The sequence below is a fragment of the Periophthalmus magnuspinnatus genome, chromosome 15, assembly GCF_009829125.3.
Source record: "Periophthalmus magnuspinnatus isolate fPerMag1 chromosome 15, fPerMag1.2.pri, whole genome shotgun sequence".
Taxonomy (NCBI): domain Eukaryota; kingdom Metazoa; phylum Chordata; class Actinopteri; order Gobiiformes; family Gobiidae; genus Periophthalmus; species Periophthalmus magnuspinnatus.
Window position 1 is genome coordinate 20,999,037 of NC_047140.1, and position 13,938 is coordinate 21,012,974.

Below are 13,938 nucleotides of genomic sequence, written 5' to 3' on the forward strand. Positions count from 1 at the left end.
TTTAAAACAAACTTGAGACCACAGGTTATCACACATGCAGATAAATGGTATAGAAGCAGCAGGAGACTGCTTACACTTGGCACCTTAGATAGATAAGCACTTTCAAAGAGTAAAGACTTCATCCAAGGCATTAGCTCAAACTCACTGGTACAGTGCCCAGACCTAGTTTAGCAGATCTAGCCATTAAAACAAAATATTCAAAACTAGTGTCAATAAATAGTTAAATAAAATAAGTTCACAATTAGAATGGGTTTGATCTCTTTGCAGAAAAGGTCTGCTTTAATATTAATATGTGGTGTTATACTAGTTCAGACAATCGACTTTTCAGAGCTTTTAACCACATTGTAGTTATTTCCCCTTCTCACTTTCCCTCTCAAAGCTGTTTTTGGAGTGATTTGTGCATGTTTGAGCAATCTTTAGTCGCTTATTTTGAAGATGCCATATTGCAGATCAATCCCCGTTTTAACCGACACTGGCATACGGTCACTGGTTCTTCAATTTTATTTTCTTAATCGATGATATGCGTAGGATTCAGCACAGTTGCATAATCATTTTCTTACAGATTAAAATAAATCCAGGACTCACTAGCGTAATAAAGCTATCCATAGCAGGCGCCGACAGTTCTGTGTTGTGATGATGTTTACGGCGATGGTCCCACTGGGCACCACAGTTTTCTAATGCGGAAGTCAGCAAACTTGTTTCTTTTATCAAGTCATTTTAGATGAATACTGAGATTTAAAATGTGCAAATTAATAATGATGGTCCATGGGTGTCACAGATTATAGCTATGGAGCAGACAAGCACAATGGGCCTTCTTTAAAGAAACTACTGCCATGTGTGTTGAAAATTACATTGTATTGAAATCAGTCTCAAATATCAAGCCATTTCTTTATCAAAACAGCTGCAAAACTTAATGTGACAACATCAGTTCATCGACCGCTTTAAGTTACACTACTCATCAAGTATGTTTTGGCAGTTTGAGATAAAAATTAGTTGCAACAATATACCGGGGCAACAAAACCAACTGAAACATGACATGAGTAATTTAACATGCCATACAACACAAAGCAGAACGAGCAGACATAACAGCCCCACTGCACAACAAAGGGTTTTGGTTGTGGTAATAGAGGGTTCATGTAAACCTCCTTCAGTTCGAGACTACAGACATGAAAACCAGGCACCAAGTCAATAAACAAGTCCAGATCTCTATAGACCAAACAGGGGACCAATACAGAGAGAGGAATTTGAGACCTGAAAGAAACCGCACCAATCAGGCCCACAGTCTCAGCTAAACCAGCAAAAACATCAGATTTCATAAACAGACAAGCTGCAGGCCCAGAGGTCAACAAGGTCAATAATCATCACTTAAACCTGGTTGCTCCAATCACATTCTTCTTTATTTACTTAACTGGAATTGATCACCAACAGCCAAAACAGGTTAGAGAGGTCAGGAGCTATTATGAAGTGTTTATTTCCCATGTTAGCGCAAAAAAATTAGGTTAGGAACAGATATACGTTTGCTGGCATGTAAACTATAGTACAAGGTTATGAGAAGCAAGTTGCAATACATTTAGGAGCATCCAATGAGCACATGTCCAATTCTGAACAAAGATAGCCAACTTAATTGTAACTTTTAGCTTATGTTATGCTAATTCATATATACAATTCTTTCAAATACAGAAGGTATTTTGTCAAATGTAACATGAGGGCTAATTTTGACTGAAAAAAAACAAACAAAAAACAAACAAACTATCAAAATAATAATTTGACTCTACTGAAGAACTTTACACACCCAGCTAAAAACATTTGGTATCACGGTCTCATGTACAAAATTGGCAATCATTACTTGGATAACCAGAATCTGTGCACTCAAAACATGATAAAACACAAAACAGCATTACCAAACACCTTATAAAACCATAAAGGTCAAGAGATTTGCTATATTTGAGACCAAGGGAGGATTTCTCAACATGGCTAGAGTTCCTGGTCATTTTTCACATTTGTTTCTTCTGTTTCAGTGGACATCTTTTGAACTTGACTCCTGTTATTTGTGCCATGTTGTGTTCTCTATGGGTGATGTCTTCGCAAGAACAGCAGAGGCAAAATGACTATGAACTTGGCATCACATGTTAACTGCTTTGTTGTCATTATAAACACTAAATAAAATAAAAGTTAGCAAAATTAAATATTTATTTTCTGTAAGATAGGTTTGGTTTTGTAAGTAAATAATTTGTTAAAAGGTTCCCAATTACTTTCTTTGTAATAAAGTGCCAGCAAATCTGTAAGGTATGCTGGAGCTATTACATGACGAGAAAGTGATATAAAATTGCCCTGTTTATTTTGATGAGCAACTTTGATGCCACTCCTTTTGGCAGTCCTGCCTACAGCGCAGCTCTGAAGATTCACTGATGAAATGGTTCCTTGTGGAGTGGACAAAAGGAACGTCACAATAAATCAATCCTACCATTTATCATGATTCAAGTTGTCACACTGGGGTATTTGTGTGTATTTATAGACAATAATCGGATTTACATTGATTACTTTTGGATTATGTCACACCTACAATTTTTTGTTGTTGGACCAATGTTAAACCGATGGAGATTTTAAGATGGTAAATACCTACTTAGCATTGATTCAAAAGTATTCTGACAGTACAATGAAATATTCCTGGCACTTTATCCACAGTTCTTTTGTTTATTTTTTAAAATATATTTTTCATCTAATGCATGTCTATGGATGTTTTGCACGTATATTTTAAATTGGATTCCCGTCACAACTTCTCACAAAATCCCAATCGCCAACATCCATAGCGTACCAAGCAAGATTAATACTAAAAATTACAAAGGAATCCAAAGAGGCAAATTTCTGACCAAAAACGTATTGACAGTTCCAGTCAATAAGTGATGGTAAAACTCAACATCAGCCCACCAAGTTCTTCTCATGTGGAATACTTCATGTGAATAATAACAAGCATGGCCTTTTTATAGGCTACCATAACAGTATACACCTGGCTCTGCTCGTTACTTGTTCACTTTATAAACATTTGCAGAAGTCCTGGTGCATGTTTAGGCCCGGTCTCCCCTGCAGTTCACACACAGAGGACACATTCATCCCAAAATGGGCACCACAAGGAGACAGGAGGGGGATGGCAGACGCACTTAAGGAATTTTTCAACCACTTTAAACTATCAGGCTTGTGTTGAAGACCCCAATGCTGTATGCGGTCCGGGGTTCTTCTATTTCCATTGAGTCTGCATGGGGAGATCAGATAAAAGTTACTGAGTTTTGACATGATGAGTGGGGAGGTAATGAGGCGATCGTTGGCAGGATAAGAGCATTCTTTTCCCCAAAACCAGGAGGGAGCTTCCATTGGCTGTCTCTGCACTGGGGTTGTGAACTTAAGACTGTAGCGTTGTATGAGGGCATCAGGTCAAGCTAATTCACTTTTCAGTCACGTATTTAAAAAGATACGCAACAACAATAATACAATTTTACAGTTTTTATGTAGGTCTAATATTGTGAAATGACTCGAGTTACATTTTTGCACCACGGCTACAATAAATATGCGTAGGCTGTAGGTAGGTTTTATCTTGTGAAGTTTATAAATTCGAAAATGTGTTTTGAATTTGCCTACTTCAGTTTAAATGGTTGGTCTTTTTATAATGCCTTCTTTTAAATGAAACTCACCACTTTTTCATCATGGAGTTATTCCCTGTACAGTGCTTTAAAATTATGAAAGAGGTTCGGTAAAGCCAGGCCAGCTTAGGATGCAGGGGCAGTTCATACACGCAAACAGTTGAATATGATAATCAGAAATGGCGTATCCAATGTGTTGAGGACAGTCCAGGGAATACATAATGACATGGCTGAGTAGCACTGGGTTATTCATGGAAAATTGTAACCATCCTGGCAAATTACACAGGAAAAAATATTTAAAAACACGTTATGCTTTAATATTTAGATTTGGCTTAAACCACTGTGAGTAAAAGTGGGAAAAAGTCGTTACAAACATGGGCTACTACAGTGCCCTGTCTATGTGCCACCCCCTGCTAAGTGTGGGGTCAATGGCGGGGGGGAAGGGGGCCCCAAAAGTCCCCCAAAACAACACAAACTCCCATTTACATTGCCTTCAAGAATGTGTATTGATAAAAGTTGCAAGCATCCAGTTGGCGTTTGATCCACAACTTTCAATCAAAACAGCAGCAGGAGGGCAATACGCGTGGCTTATAACTATTTAAAACGCGTTATTCAAGATATAAGCAGGGTCTAAATAAGTCAAATTAACCAAATCAAATTGCACAAAACATGTAAACACAAAAGCACTTCTGTACCAACCTTGTAAGCAGATAAACCCCACTAGGAAAAGCGTATCCACCGGTATCTTTGTGCTTCTCATCGGCGCATTCCTCCAGCCATTGCCCCGCTGTCTCCCGCTCTCCACTGGTACATCCATGCCCGCTCCTGAGCTCTGATCCTCGGCTTTCTCTACAGCTGCGCGGGGTCTTCTTGGTTTGGCTCCACGGTCGCAGCTTCTGGCTAAAAAAGTAGACTTAAAAAAGGTTCCGCGCGTCACCGTCTGTGCGTAAAGGTACACCGACGAGCCCTGTTACCTGCGCGGGTCCCTGGGGAGTGAAGCCTGGCGGTGCCTTCCGACTAGTTCCTGGGAAAAACTACCAGGAACAAGGCAAGAGACATGTGGGTAATGCGCTCCGTGCGGCAGGCCAACCAGACGGACCTCTTACCGACGGCGAAAGTTTGAGCGGTAACTTCCAGGTGCGCTACTGAACAAAAAGTCGGTGGTTAAATTGATCGTACCGGTTCATTACAGTCCTCTCCGTGTTCCCTCCAACAAGCCCGAGTCCACAGCCCGCCCGCACCGGCCACTTGCGTCCGCGACGAGGGGCAGTTTGGCTTCAGTCCGCGGTGCTCCGGAGTTGGCGTCCTCCTCCCACCGCTTTCAGAGGTTTTACTCGAGGCGCATCAAGTTTCCGTTAAACAAAGAGCACCATATCCGCCTGTGACTTTTCAAAATAAAACGTGACTTGGCTATGGTAACGTACAATAACCACAGTTACGTTGTATTATTTAGCTATGTAAAACAAGAATATTGACATTTCATATCAATTAATTAATGCCATTTTTTAGCTGAAGCAATTAAGCTATGTGTTAGGGAGTAGAGTGTTAGAGACCAGGAGATTATATTTTGAAAGTCAAGTTTTCAAAAGTTTTAAAAAGTGAACTAGTTATTAAATAGGCCTACATACAGTCTTCTTTTCTCACAAATAGACGACTAATTCATTTTTATTTTTTATTTATTTTTTTTATTTTTTATTTATCTATTTTTTATTTTAATAGTCATGATCTGTTTGCTACTGATATATCTTTGACGCAAAAATAATTAACAAAATAAAGAATTCACTAAAACTGGAATTTTATTGTGAAATTCGCGTAATTAAACATCCGGTGTTTCCATGGTTTCCAACAAAGCCGACCTTTCAGCGCACCTGGCAAAAGGAGAGCAACAGCACCACTCCGCGGCTGCTTTGAGGATCTTAAATTAATCAAACAAGGCATGGACAAGGCACCACTACAAAATATATCTACTGAAAAGTGTAAGTGGAAAAAATGCCAGCAAAATCTGACAATCACATCTTAAAAGCATACTGGCCCACAATGGTATAATCTGTTATGGTGCCAAAAGAATAGAGGCAATTGGAAATTATGTGAATCATTTGTTTAGTTTGTGAGTCTGTAGTCACTAGTCAATGGTACACTGGTTAGTATCACTGGTTACAATAACTGGATAGGCACTGATAGGCACTGTTATCTATGCTACTTTCTCACAAACCAGTGATGTGGAGCCAGGAATGCAGCAGCAGGAGGCAAAGCTCTATTGAGATTTCACTTGAAGTTTGAGGCTCGTGTCAACGCTGCTCTAATGAACTCAGTGCTGCTCAAAACTCACCAGCTTCATAAAAACTGACAGAGAAGGGTCTGACAGCTCGAGCTCCCACACACACACACACACACACACACATAACGCGTCTATATGCACTTAGGAGGGATCTGTCAGAGGCAAAGATCCTCCAGGACTGAGGCATTAAATATATTTGACATCTACAGCCAGGGGAGACGTTGTTGCTAGGTAAAGTAGGAACATGGGAAGTGTAATAACCGTTTTGTTTTCCTTACTTTCTTTATTTTGTAAATGTGCACATAACATATTTTAATAGTAGTGTTTTTTATAGGGGTATAAATATACATTTAAAGATGCGCTTTGTAATTTTTCTGCTTGTTTTGTTATGGTTTTGCCCGGTATGTTCCAAAGTATGCCAATAAACTATTTTTAACTTTGATTTATTCCAGGTGTCCTTCTTGCTTAAACATAATTTGAAAAACATGCATTCTTACTGTGAGCGGGGCGGCCTCTGATATGTAAGTGTCCATGGAGATATGTTTAATGCCATACCATGGATCATTCCAAGCAAAGCAGTAACATCTCTGTAGAGGCCCTCCACCAGAAATGTTATGCAATGCGCCTTTAAAAATTTGTATAAATGGAGAGATATAGTATAGAGATATTTTGGTTTGACTTTTGTCTTTTATTTATTTATTTTTTGCACTTTTTAGGGTATCAGCTATCAGCCTTAAATCTCCAGGAGAGGCCAATATTTTGCTTTGCCCAACCAGCTGCCTAAATATGCATAAAGAACAGATGCCTAAAGCTTTATATGAACACCTGAGTCCAAAAAGGTACTGCAATAACACTGCTCTCTGATCCAGTTTATGGTAAAACAAGGTAGTGTACTAAATTCAAATGTGACCAGCCAGGGAAAAAACCATATCACTCTAATTCAGTATTTTAACTGAATATCCCAAATAAGTTCACACTGAAGAAAAACTAGTTGATAACCAAATTATTTTTATTCCTTGATCATGATTAGCACTACATTTGTGAATGAGGCAAGATTAAACCACCAACAAAAACAAATGAATGAACAAACGGCTAGAAACTGATCCTACTGAACTTATCACAAATGAAAGTGAGAACAAGTGCCATATTTAACATGAACACAAAATTAAAACACACAATTTTCCAGTTCTTTTTAAGCTTATCTAAGATGCAAGGTCCATCCATTTAACTGTGCAAATCTCCACTCCATCTACCACAATGAAGATGCGTTTTCCTAGTTGCTGTAAACATGATATGTAGTTGTGCTCAAATCACAAATGGCACCAAACATTTAATTTATTTACAAAAAAAAAAAGGTCAAATTAAGTGACCAATGTCAGTATCATTATTTATGTACACTATTACTAAGCTAAATTAATCACGTTTTGTTCTCTGTAATAAGAGAAATGGTTGAAGCAGCAGACTAAATTGAAATAGTGTTGTAAAACAAGCTACATGTCACATGAACCAAAATCATGTCAGTAGGAAAACCATTTAACCCTGTTATCGCAAAGCTTTACCATCACCTTAAAATCTCAACAGGCAAAAAAACAAAAAAAACAAAAACAAACTAATTATAGCAACTGAAAATGTGTCCAGCCAACTTGTCTTATTTTTACATTTCAAGACTTAACATCAACTTAAAGCAAAAATCTTCACAGCGAGAACAACAAAATGGCACAAGGAGAAAACAATTTAGAAAGACAAAACACCAAACGTTAAAATACACAAAGGAAACAGCCTGGCAATGAAGTTTTATGGCAACAGGTTTCACCAAACAAAGTGAAAGTGCACAACAATATTTCCTGAAAACGTTAGGAGGTATTTTAAACTTGGCCATGTCCTGGTGGCACCAATGATCAAACTGGCAAAGAAAATGGCAACGTTATGATATAGCTCTCTGCGAACTGTTTTAGTAAGAAATTAGGAAGCATTTCAATAGAGCGACCAAAAGAAAGTTATTCAAATGTTAGACATGATCAGCAAATGACAAAAATAAACAATCAATTTTAGGGTAGATTATTTGAAGTTTGGATTAACAGTTTTGTCAATTTCTCCAAAAAAATCTCTTAAAATACTTGTGATTCTAAACATCTAAACATCTGCTCACTAAATCTTTAATTATTGTTTTATTAGATATATGAAAACTAATGAAATAACTAAGAATTTTATGGCTGAAATAGAAGGTACTGTTTAAGTAAGTTTGGGCACTCTTTTGGAGATAGGATCATTAGGTCATTTTTGCACATTGGCACATTTTTCTTTGTTCATTGCCTTTCTAAAATCAAGAATATTTTTACATTTTTTAGCACAGTGTTGTATACAATTTCAAAAAGTATAAACAAAAACAGCATGGTCCATTTGCTGTAACATCTTTGGGTCAAAACATTGAAAGGAAAAGTCTTTGGGTGTGATTTGTTGATCCATAGGAGTGATTTTGTCCGGTAGTGTTGAAGGTGGTGCCTTGTCAACGATAGAAGCTGTGTATGAAGCAGCTTAGTTTCCTGAGTAAAGGTCCACTGTGCTGGAGCTCAGCCCTCTGCTCTCCCTGAAGTTCCCACTTCCTCGAGGCTGAGAGAAAGAAGACGATTCAGAATGAGGGGAAAAAAATTACCATGCAAAATTTTTGTTTATAAACCAAACATTTTTACCGGGAAAGAGTCGTCGCTAGTCTTGTTCAAATAATTCAGAGAAGCAGCTCGTTTCATGCTGTTGGACAAGACATTTACTTTAGTCAATGTACAGTAGAAGTTTTGTGGAGCACAGCAAGTGAAAATAAAACTAATGGAGTAACAATATCACTTTCTGTTGTTATATTTTATCATAATCCACACAAACCTTATTAAAAACCTACTTACTGGTTCACAATCTTTTCCTACCAAGTACCACCTAAGAAAATATTTGGCCTTCCGAGTACCACTTGATCAAAACCAGGCCTATTTCAAGTCTAATTCTAAGTCTAAAAAGGACTGCACTGTTGTTATACTAGTTCTTAACAAGGCTTGGCTAAAAGAGGACACAAATTAATTAGATTATATTGCCTAAGAATTTGAACTGCAGAGGAAACCACGTACCACCTGGAGGGGCTCGCGCACCCCAGTTTGATAAACACTGACCTACATGATTAGTTTACTACATGTTGGGTAGTGTAACACAATAACACAAAATTAGTATGGGAGTATGGGGAAAATTAACAAAAAAAATGTTTCATAATCCAAAAGTAGGTCTCAAAATTGTATTTAACCCTTTGTGCCCAACCCTTACTTGGTGTTGCGTGGCTCAGGTGGCCCGTTGCCTTGGAGCTTCTTCACTAACAGTTCACTGCTGCGCCTCAGGACATCTCTCAGCTTCCCTAGAGAACCACTGCGCTGGAGAGCACCGCTGCCATCCTGTGGACAAACACCAACACTTCAATACTACTACACATGTCAGTTCAGTTCGCAAACAGAAAGTGACAACACCGGAACAACACAGGCTAAAATGAATGCACCTAATTAATACGCAAGACTACTGCATATTAATGAGAAGGCTCTATTATAGTCCCCCTTTTGCAATGTTTCTACTTCATAGTCACTAGGTCTTCAATGCTGCTTTTCAGATTTCACAACGAAAGAGCCAATTTTATTCCTAATGTTATTAATCTATAAATATATTCTTTAATATTTCACTGTTTATAGGTGTACTATGTAACTTTTCTGGTCGATGGGATGCCTGGTCTCCACTGACATTCTTTTTTTTTTTTTTACCTAGAATGTCACAATATGGCTTTAAACCTATCCAGGCTCCTCCAGTTGCTCAATTAGGTACAAGTCAGCGGAGAGGTGGCCCAGCTCACAGTAAGAATACATGTTTTTTGACTGAATAAATGCTAGTTTAATGCCCTGCTCTGGAACATTCAAGGCAAAGAACTATATAATCTTCATGGAGGTGAGTTGTTGGTAGCCCATCACCAGAAAAGTTACCTTGTGCACCTGTAGTGTACCAAATTATTAACTAAGCAGATATTGTTTAACGTTGTGTCTTAAATGTAAAAAAAAGAGCTTCCATCCATCCACTCATAATGAAGAGAATATAAGTGTCATACATTTATCTTGATGCAGTACAGCTGTTAGCCCAGCAGAGGGAGCCTTTTTATGAAACAGCCACTGCATTTGAACCAAAACAGACAGAAAAACTTAAGTTTCACAAATGAAAAACTTTATTTGAGAATACCAACAAGTGTCAATGCAATAGTCTTCACAATGCAGAATGGTACATATTTAACGCAGTCCTACAGTCTACGATAGTGCTTATAGACCTTACCATTAATGCTTGTCCACTTTAGGTAACTGAAGCCACGCTATGTTTCTATATGCTGAAAGAGACAGCTCAATAAATAAGCATTCCACTAACACAATATTGTCATTTATGTGATCAACATAGTCACTTATTTTGCATTGAAGAGATAGGTGTATCATTGAAAGGAATGGAGAAGGCAAATAGCATACCAAGAGAGCCATAATAGTGAGTTTATGTATACAGCCTTACAATTACAAGTCCATAATTACATTCAGTTAGTTCAAATAACATCTGATACGAAACACTGGGATTTTAGTGGCTGGAATAAGCACAAATAAATCACCAAATGTTTTACAATTTTGTGAGAAAAAGGCAACACTCCATTGAGCTTTGTGTTCAAAATGCATTAACCATTTACAGGTAAACCAGAGTGGACAATGTGACTGAAGCACGTTACACAAGTACACACTAAAACTACTCTAAGAACCAGGGCCCTGTACTGTGAACATGATCTCATTTAGGACAGAAAACAGCACCTACAAAGATAATGTAGTGGTCAAATTTTGAGAATTCAATGAAAAAAATGTTATCTTTATTCAGTAGTTAGATTAATCTATTTGTCAGAGAATCTTAATTGCGCAGACTCTACTTCAGTTAAAAGGAACAGTATGTAAGACTTGTATTTTAAATTCTTTAGACGTCACCTATCTGTCCCCAGATACGAAGTATACATACTAAAATCAAAATTCTTGTGCACAAATCTACCTCAGTTTACAAAATGCATTGAATCACTCTACTAACATTATTCAGACTAAACTTCATAGTACAGGACCCTGAACTCTACAGACTTGAACTACTAACTAGCTACAACAATAAATGGGACACTAGGCAAGATATCGAACACCACTGAAACCTTATATTAATATCTAAAACGTTCCTGTGCCACTATCTGTGCTCCGTGTTCCTGCTTTTACAGTCACTTTACATTTTGTGTTGCTGATTCCCTTTGAAATGTGTGAACGTTTTGTGTTGAAAACCATTGAAAAATCCAAGGACGTTAAAGCTAATTATGAAAACATCACCATGGAGACATCACCATGGCTACATTAACCACAGATGCAGTCAGGAGTATGTCACAGTTGGAGCTGAGGGTTGCAAGAGAGGAAAACAAACCGTTTTAAAATTTAAAATGTTAAATTTTTAAGTAAAGAAATGGATTTGTTTGATTGTTATCTAGGTGTGTTTAGTTTATTCAGATCTAACTTTAACTTTCTGGAGGTGGCACATTTCTTGCATGGAAATACAATGTCAAAAGCATACTGTCATTCTCCTAGATACGTTTTACCACAGACATACAATTATAACATAGAAAATATAATGGATGTCTGCATTTTACAGCATACTGTGGAATATTACAGCTGAAAGAATAACATTTCCATGCAGACAACTGAAAAGATTCTATTTTTTTGGCTAAAATGTTACACAGTGGGACATTGGGGTTGAAATGGTACCTTTATAAAATATACTAGAATCAGATTAGCATCTTAAAAAGTATGTAGCTTGAATTGGTATTAGCACGCTCCTATGTCCCTTTATCATTTTATTACCCCTCGCTGAATAATCCAATGACATGTTATCCACTGTATCTGTAGTTACAGCCACGGCGATGTCGAAATAGCTACAGTATGTCATTGCAATCAACTGCCTGCATATTTAGCCACAAAACATAAAAAGCAATACCAAAAAAATGTAAACAAAATTATACAAAATTTCAAATAAACAATCTATAAAAACACCAAGCTCCCTTTCTTATAACTCTCTCAGCTTATCGACTAAAATAAAAACTTTGAATATTAATAATAATAATAAGTTTAATATACAGTACCATATTTTAGGCATTTGATAAAGTAACTATAATATTGACCAAATACAGGCACCAAGTTAAAAGCCACCTCCTTGTTAATATAATTTGGCTTTAACTTAAAACAGGCTGTGAGCACTCAAGGCTGTGGACATGTAAAACCAACAAAATCTAAATAAATATTGGCCTATTTTGACACTAGATGTTTTGTATGGAGAAATGTCTGTATTAACTATGACATCTTAGTTTTATATATTACACTGTTTTTACATTTACAATGAAACTCACTAATGACAGATGTGCGAGTGATTTCTCATAGTTCATAATGGTTACACACACGATGATTATTTAAAGGGATAATCTAGTATTTTGTAATTATTTTTATTTTGTTTTTTGTATGTTCAAACATGCACCGTTTAAAAGCTACAACGTTGTATCAATTGTATGATCTGGTGAATAAAACTTTGGACATATTGGCTTCCCCCATCACATAATTTCAAGGTATTAACACAATAGGTTTTATACCAGCAGTTAGGCTCATTTTGAATTGTTCATTGCCATGGTAACAGTGCTTATGTTTCATAACTCTGAAACCCAAGAATAAACAAACACAGATTTTATTAGTAAAATATTTGAGTTAGCAATCCACCAAGTATTGTACCTGCTGTTTTGTTAACGTTTTAATATTGTTTTAGCCAATGTACATATATTTGTAAGATCTATTAGGGAGCGAGTCGGCTATCAATTTCCATAGAGATCATAATTACAAAAAAGTGGGCCATCCCTTTAATTGCGCTAAACTAGTCATTTTTACAAACATGAACGACACAAGAGTTAGTGAGAAGAATGTGAAAGAGGAGAGAGAGGGCAGATTTGTAAAGACCAAACGTCCCAACAGCAGCAGCAGCAGCAGATGCCAATGGAGCAGTGACAGGAGACAACCACCAGGGGGCATAGGTGAGCCGTGTGTGTGTCTGCCGGGACAGGGGCACCAGGAGGAATGGTACAGGAGCTCAGAGAGGCCAAAAGGGGGCGCACATCCGATTGACTTTTGTGTTGGGAGAAGAAGAGAAGGATGGAGGAATAATCTTGATGGCTTAGGCCTGATAAAAGAAAGAGATAGAGATAGGCAAACAGACAAACAGCACACATTTGTAAGGCTATGTGCTATAGGGTTGGGATTTGAACCTGCATTTTATTTGTAATATTTGATAGTTATTACTTCTGTGCTTATACCATGCATTAAAAAGATCAAATGACCAATCTACTTTATCTTCTGTCTCATTCAGGACATCCGTGGTTTTAAGTAATGTAAATATGAATTTTTGTCAAAGTGATTAACAATTTAAAGCAAAATATATGTTATGAATGGTGAAAAGCCCTCAAAATGTCACATATAACAGGAAGCTGTCTTTGTACTGTTCTTCCTAAAATGTGTAATTTATTGGTTAAATGTTGCAATTTCCTACATCATTGAGGCCTTGATAGAGCTGCTGATAAGAGCGGTCAATCTAGTGTACAATAAGTGACATTATTCACTTATTGTAATACAATTTACTGCAGTGTAAAGGGGTACAAGTATAAAACATGGGGGATTAAAATCTTTAATAATCATAATTGAACAGAAATCGTCCCACAATACAAAAAGCTAAAGGGGCCCATATTATCCCGTTTTCTGATGTTTTCCTCAACAGAAACAAACCTGGAGTTGTGTTTCATTTAATACATATGTTTAACACGCAAACCCTGCACATTTAGACTGAGTTCTTCTCAGGAAAACACTCTGTTTCACCTTGTGATGTCATGTGGTTCCACTATGTTTTTAAACCTATTACACACATACTAAT

The 13,938-nt window shown here is 37.2% G+C and overlaps 2 protein-coding genes across 7 annotated transcripts in view; both read right to left on the bottom strand.

The window, feature by feature from the left end:
- The window catches only part of ptk7b (protein tyrosine kinase 7b), a 114,693-nt gene extending 109,722 nt beyond the window's left edge, over positions 1 to 4,971 (bottom strand). The window contains exons 1-2 of the mRNA XM_055227314.1: positions 4,610 to 4,971; positions 4,335 to 4,535 (exon numbers count right to left, since the gene is read on the bottom strand). Of these exons, the coding sequence (XP_055083289.1) occupies positions 4,335 to 4,452 (118 nt within the window). The 5' untranslated portion in view covers positions 4,453 to 4,535; positions 4,610 to 4,971. The remainder of the gene's footprint in view (positions 1 to 4,334; positions 4,536 to 4,609) is intronic.
- A 1,931-nt stretch (positions 4,972 to 6,902) lies between these two features.
- Positions 6,903 to 13,938, bottom strand: part of klc1b (kinesin light chain 1b) — a 35,949-nt gene continuing 28,913 nt past the window's right edge. For 3 of the 6 annotated variants that reach the window (XM_055227323.1, XM_033979230.2, XM_055227321.1), the window contains exons 14-16: positions 9,217 to 9,341; positions 8,604 to 8,661; positions 6,903 to 8,523 (exon numbers count right to left, since the gene is read on the bottom strand). In XM_055227323.1, coding sequence (XP_055083298.1) covers positions 8,449 to 8,523; positions 8,604 to 8,661; positions 9,217 to 9,341 — 258 coding nt within the window. In that variant the 3' untranslated portion in view covers positions 6,903 to 8,448. Of the gene's footprint in view, positions 8,524 to 8,603; positions 8,662 to 9,216; positions 9,342 to 10,132; positions 13,195 to 13,938 lie in introns of those variants that run through there. The other 3 variants (XM_055227325.1, XM_055227324.1, XM_055227322.1) reach the window with 2 other exon arrangements.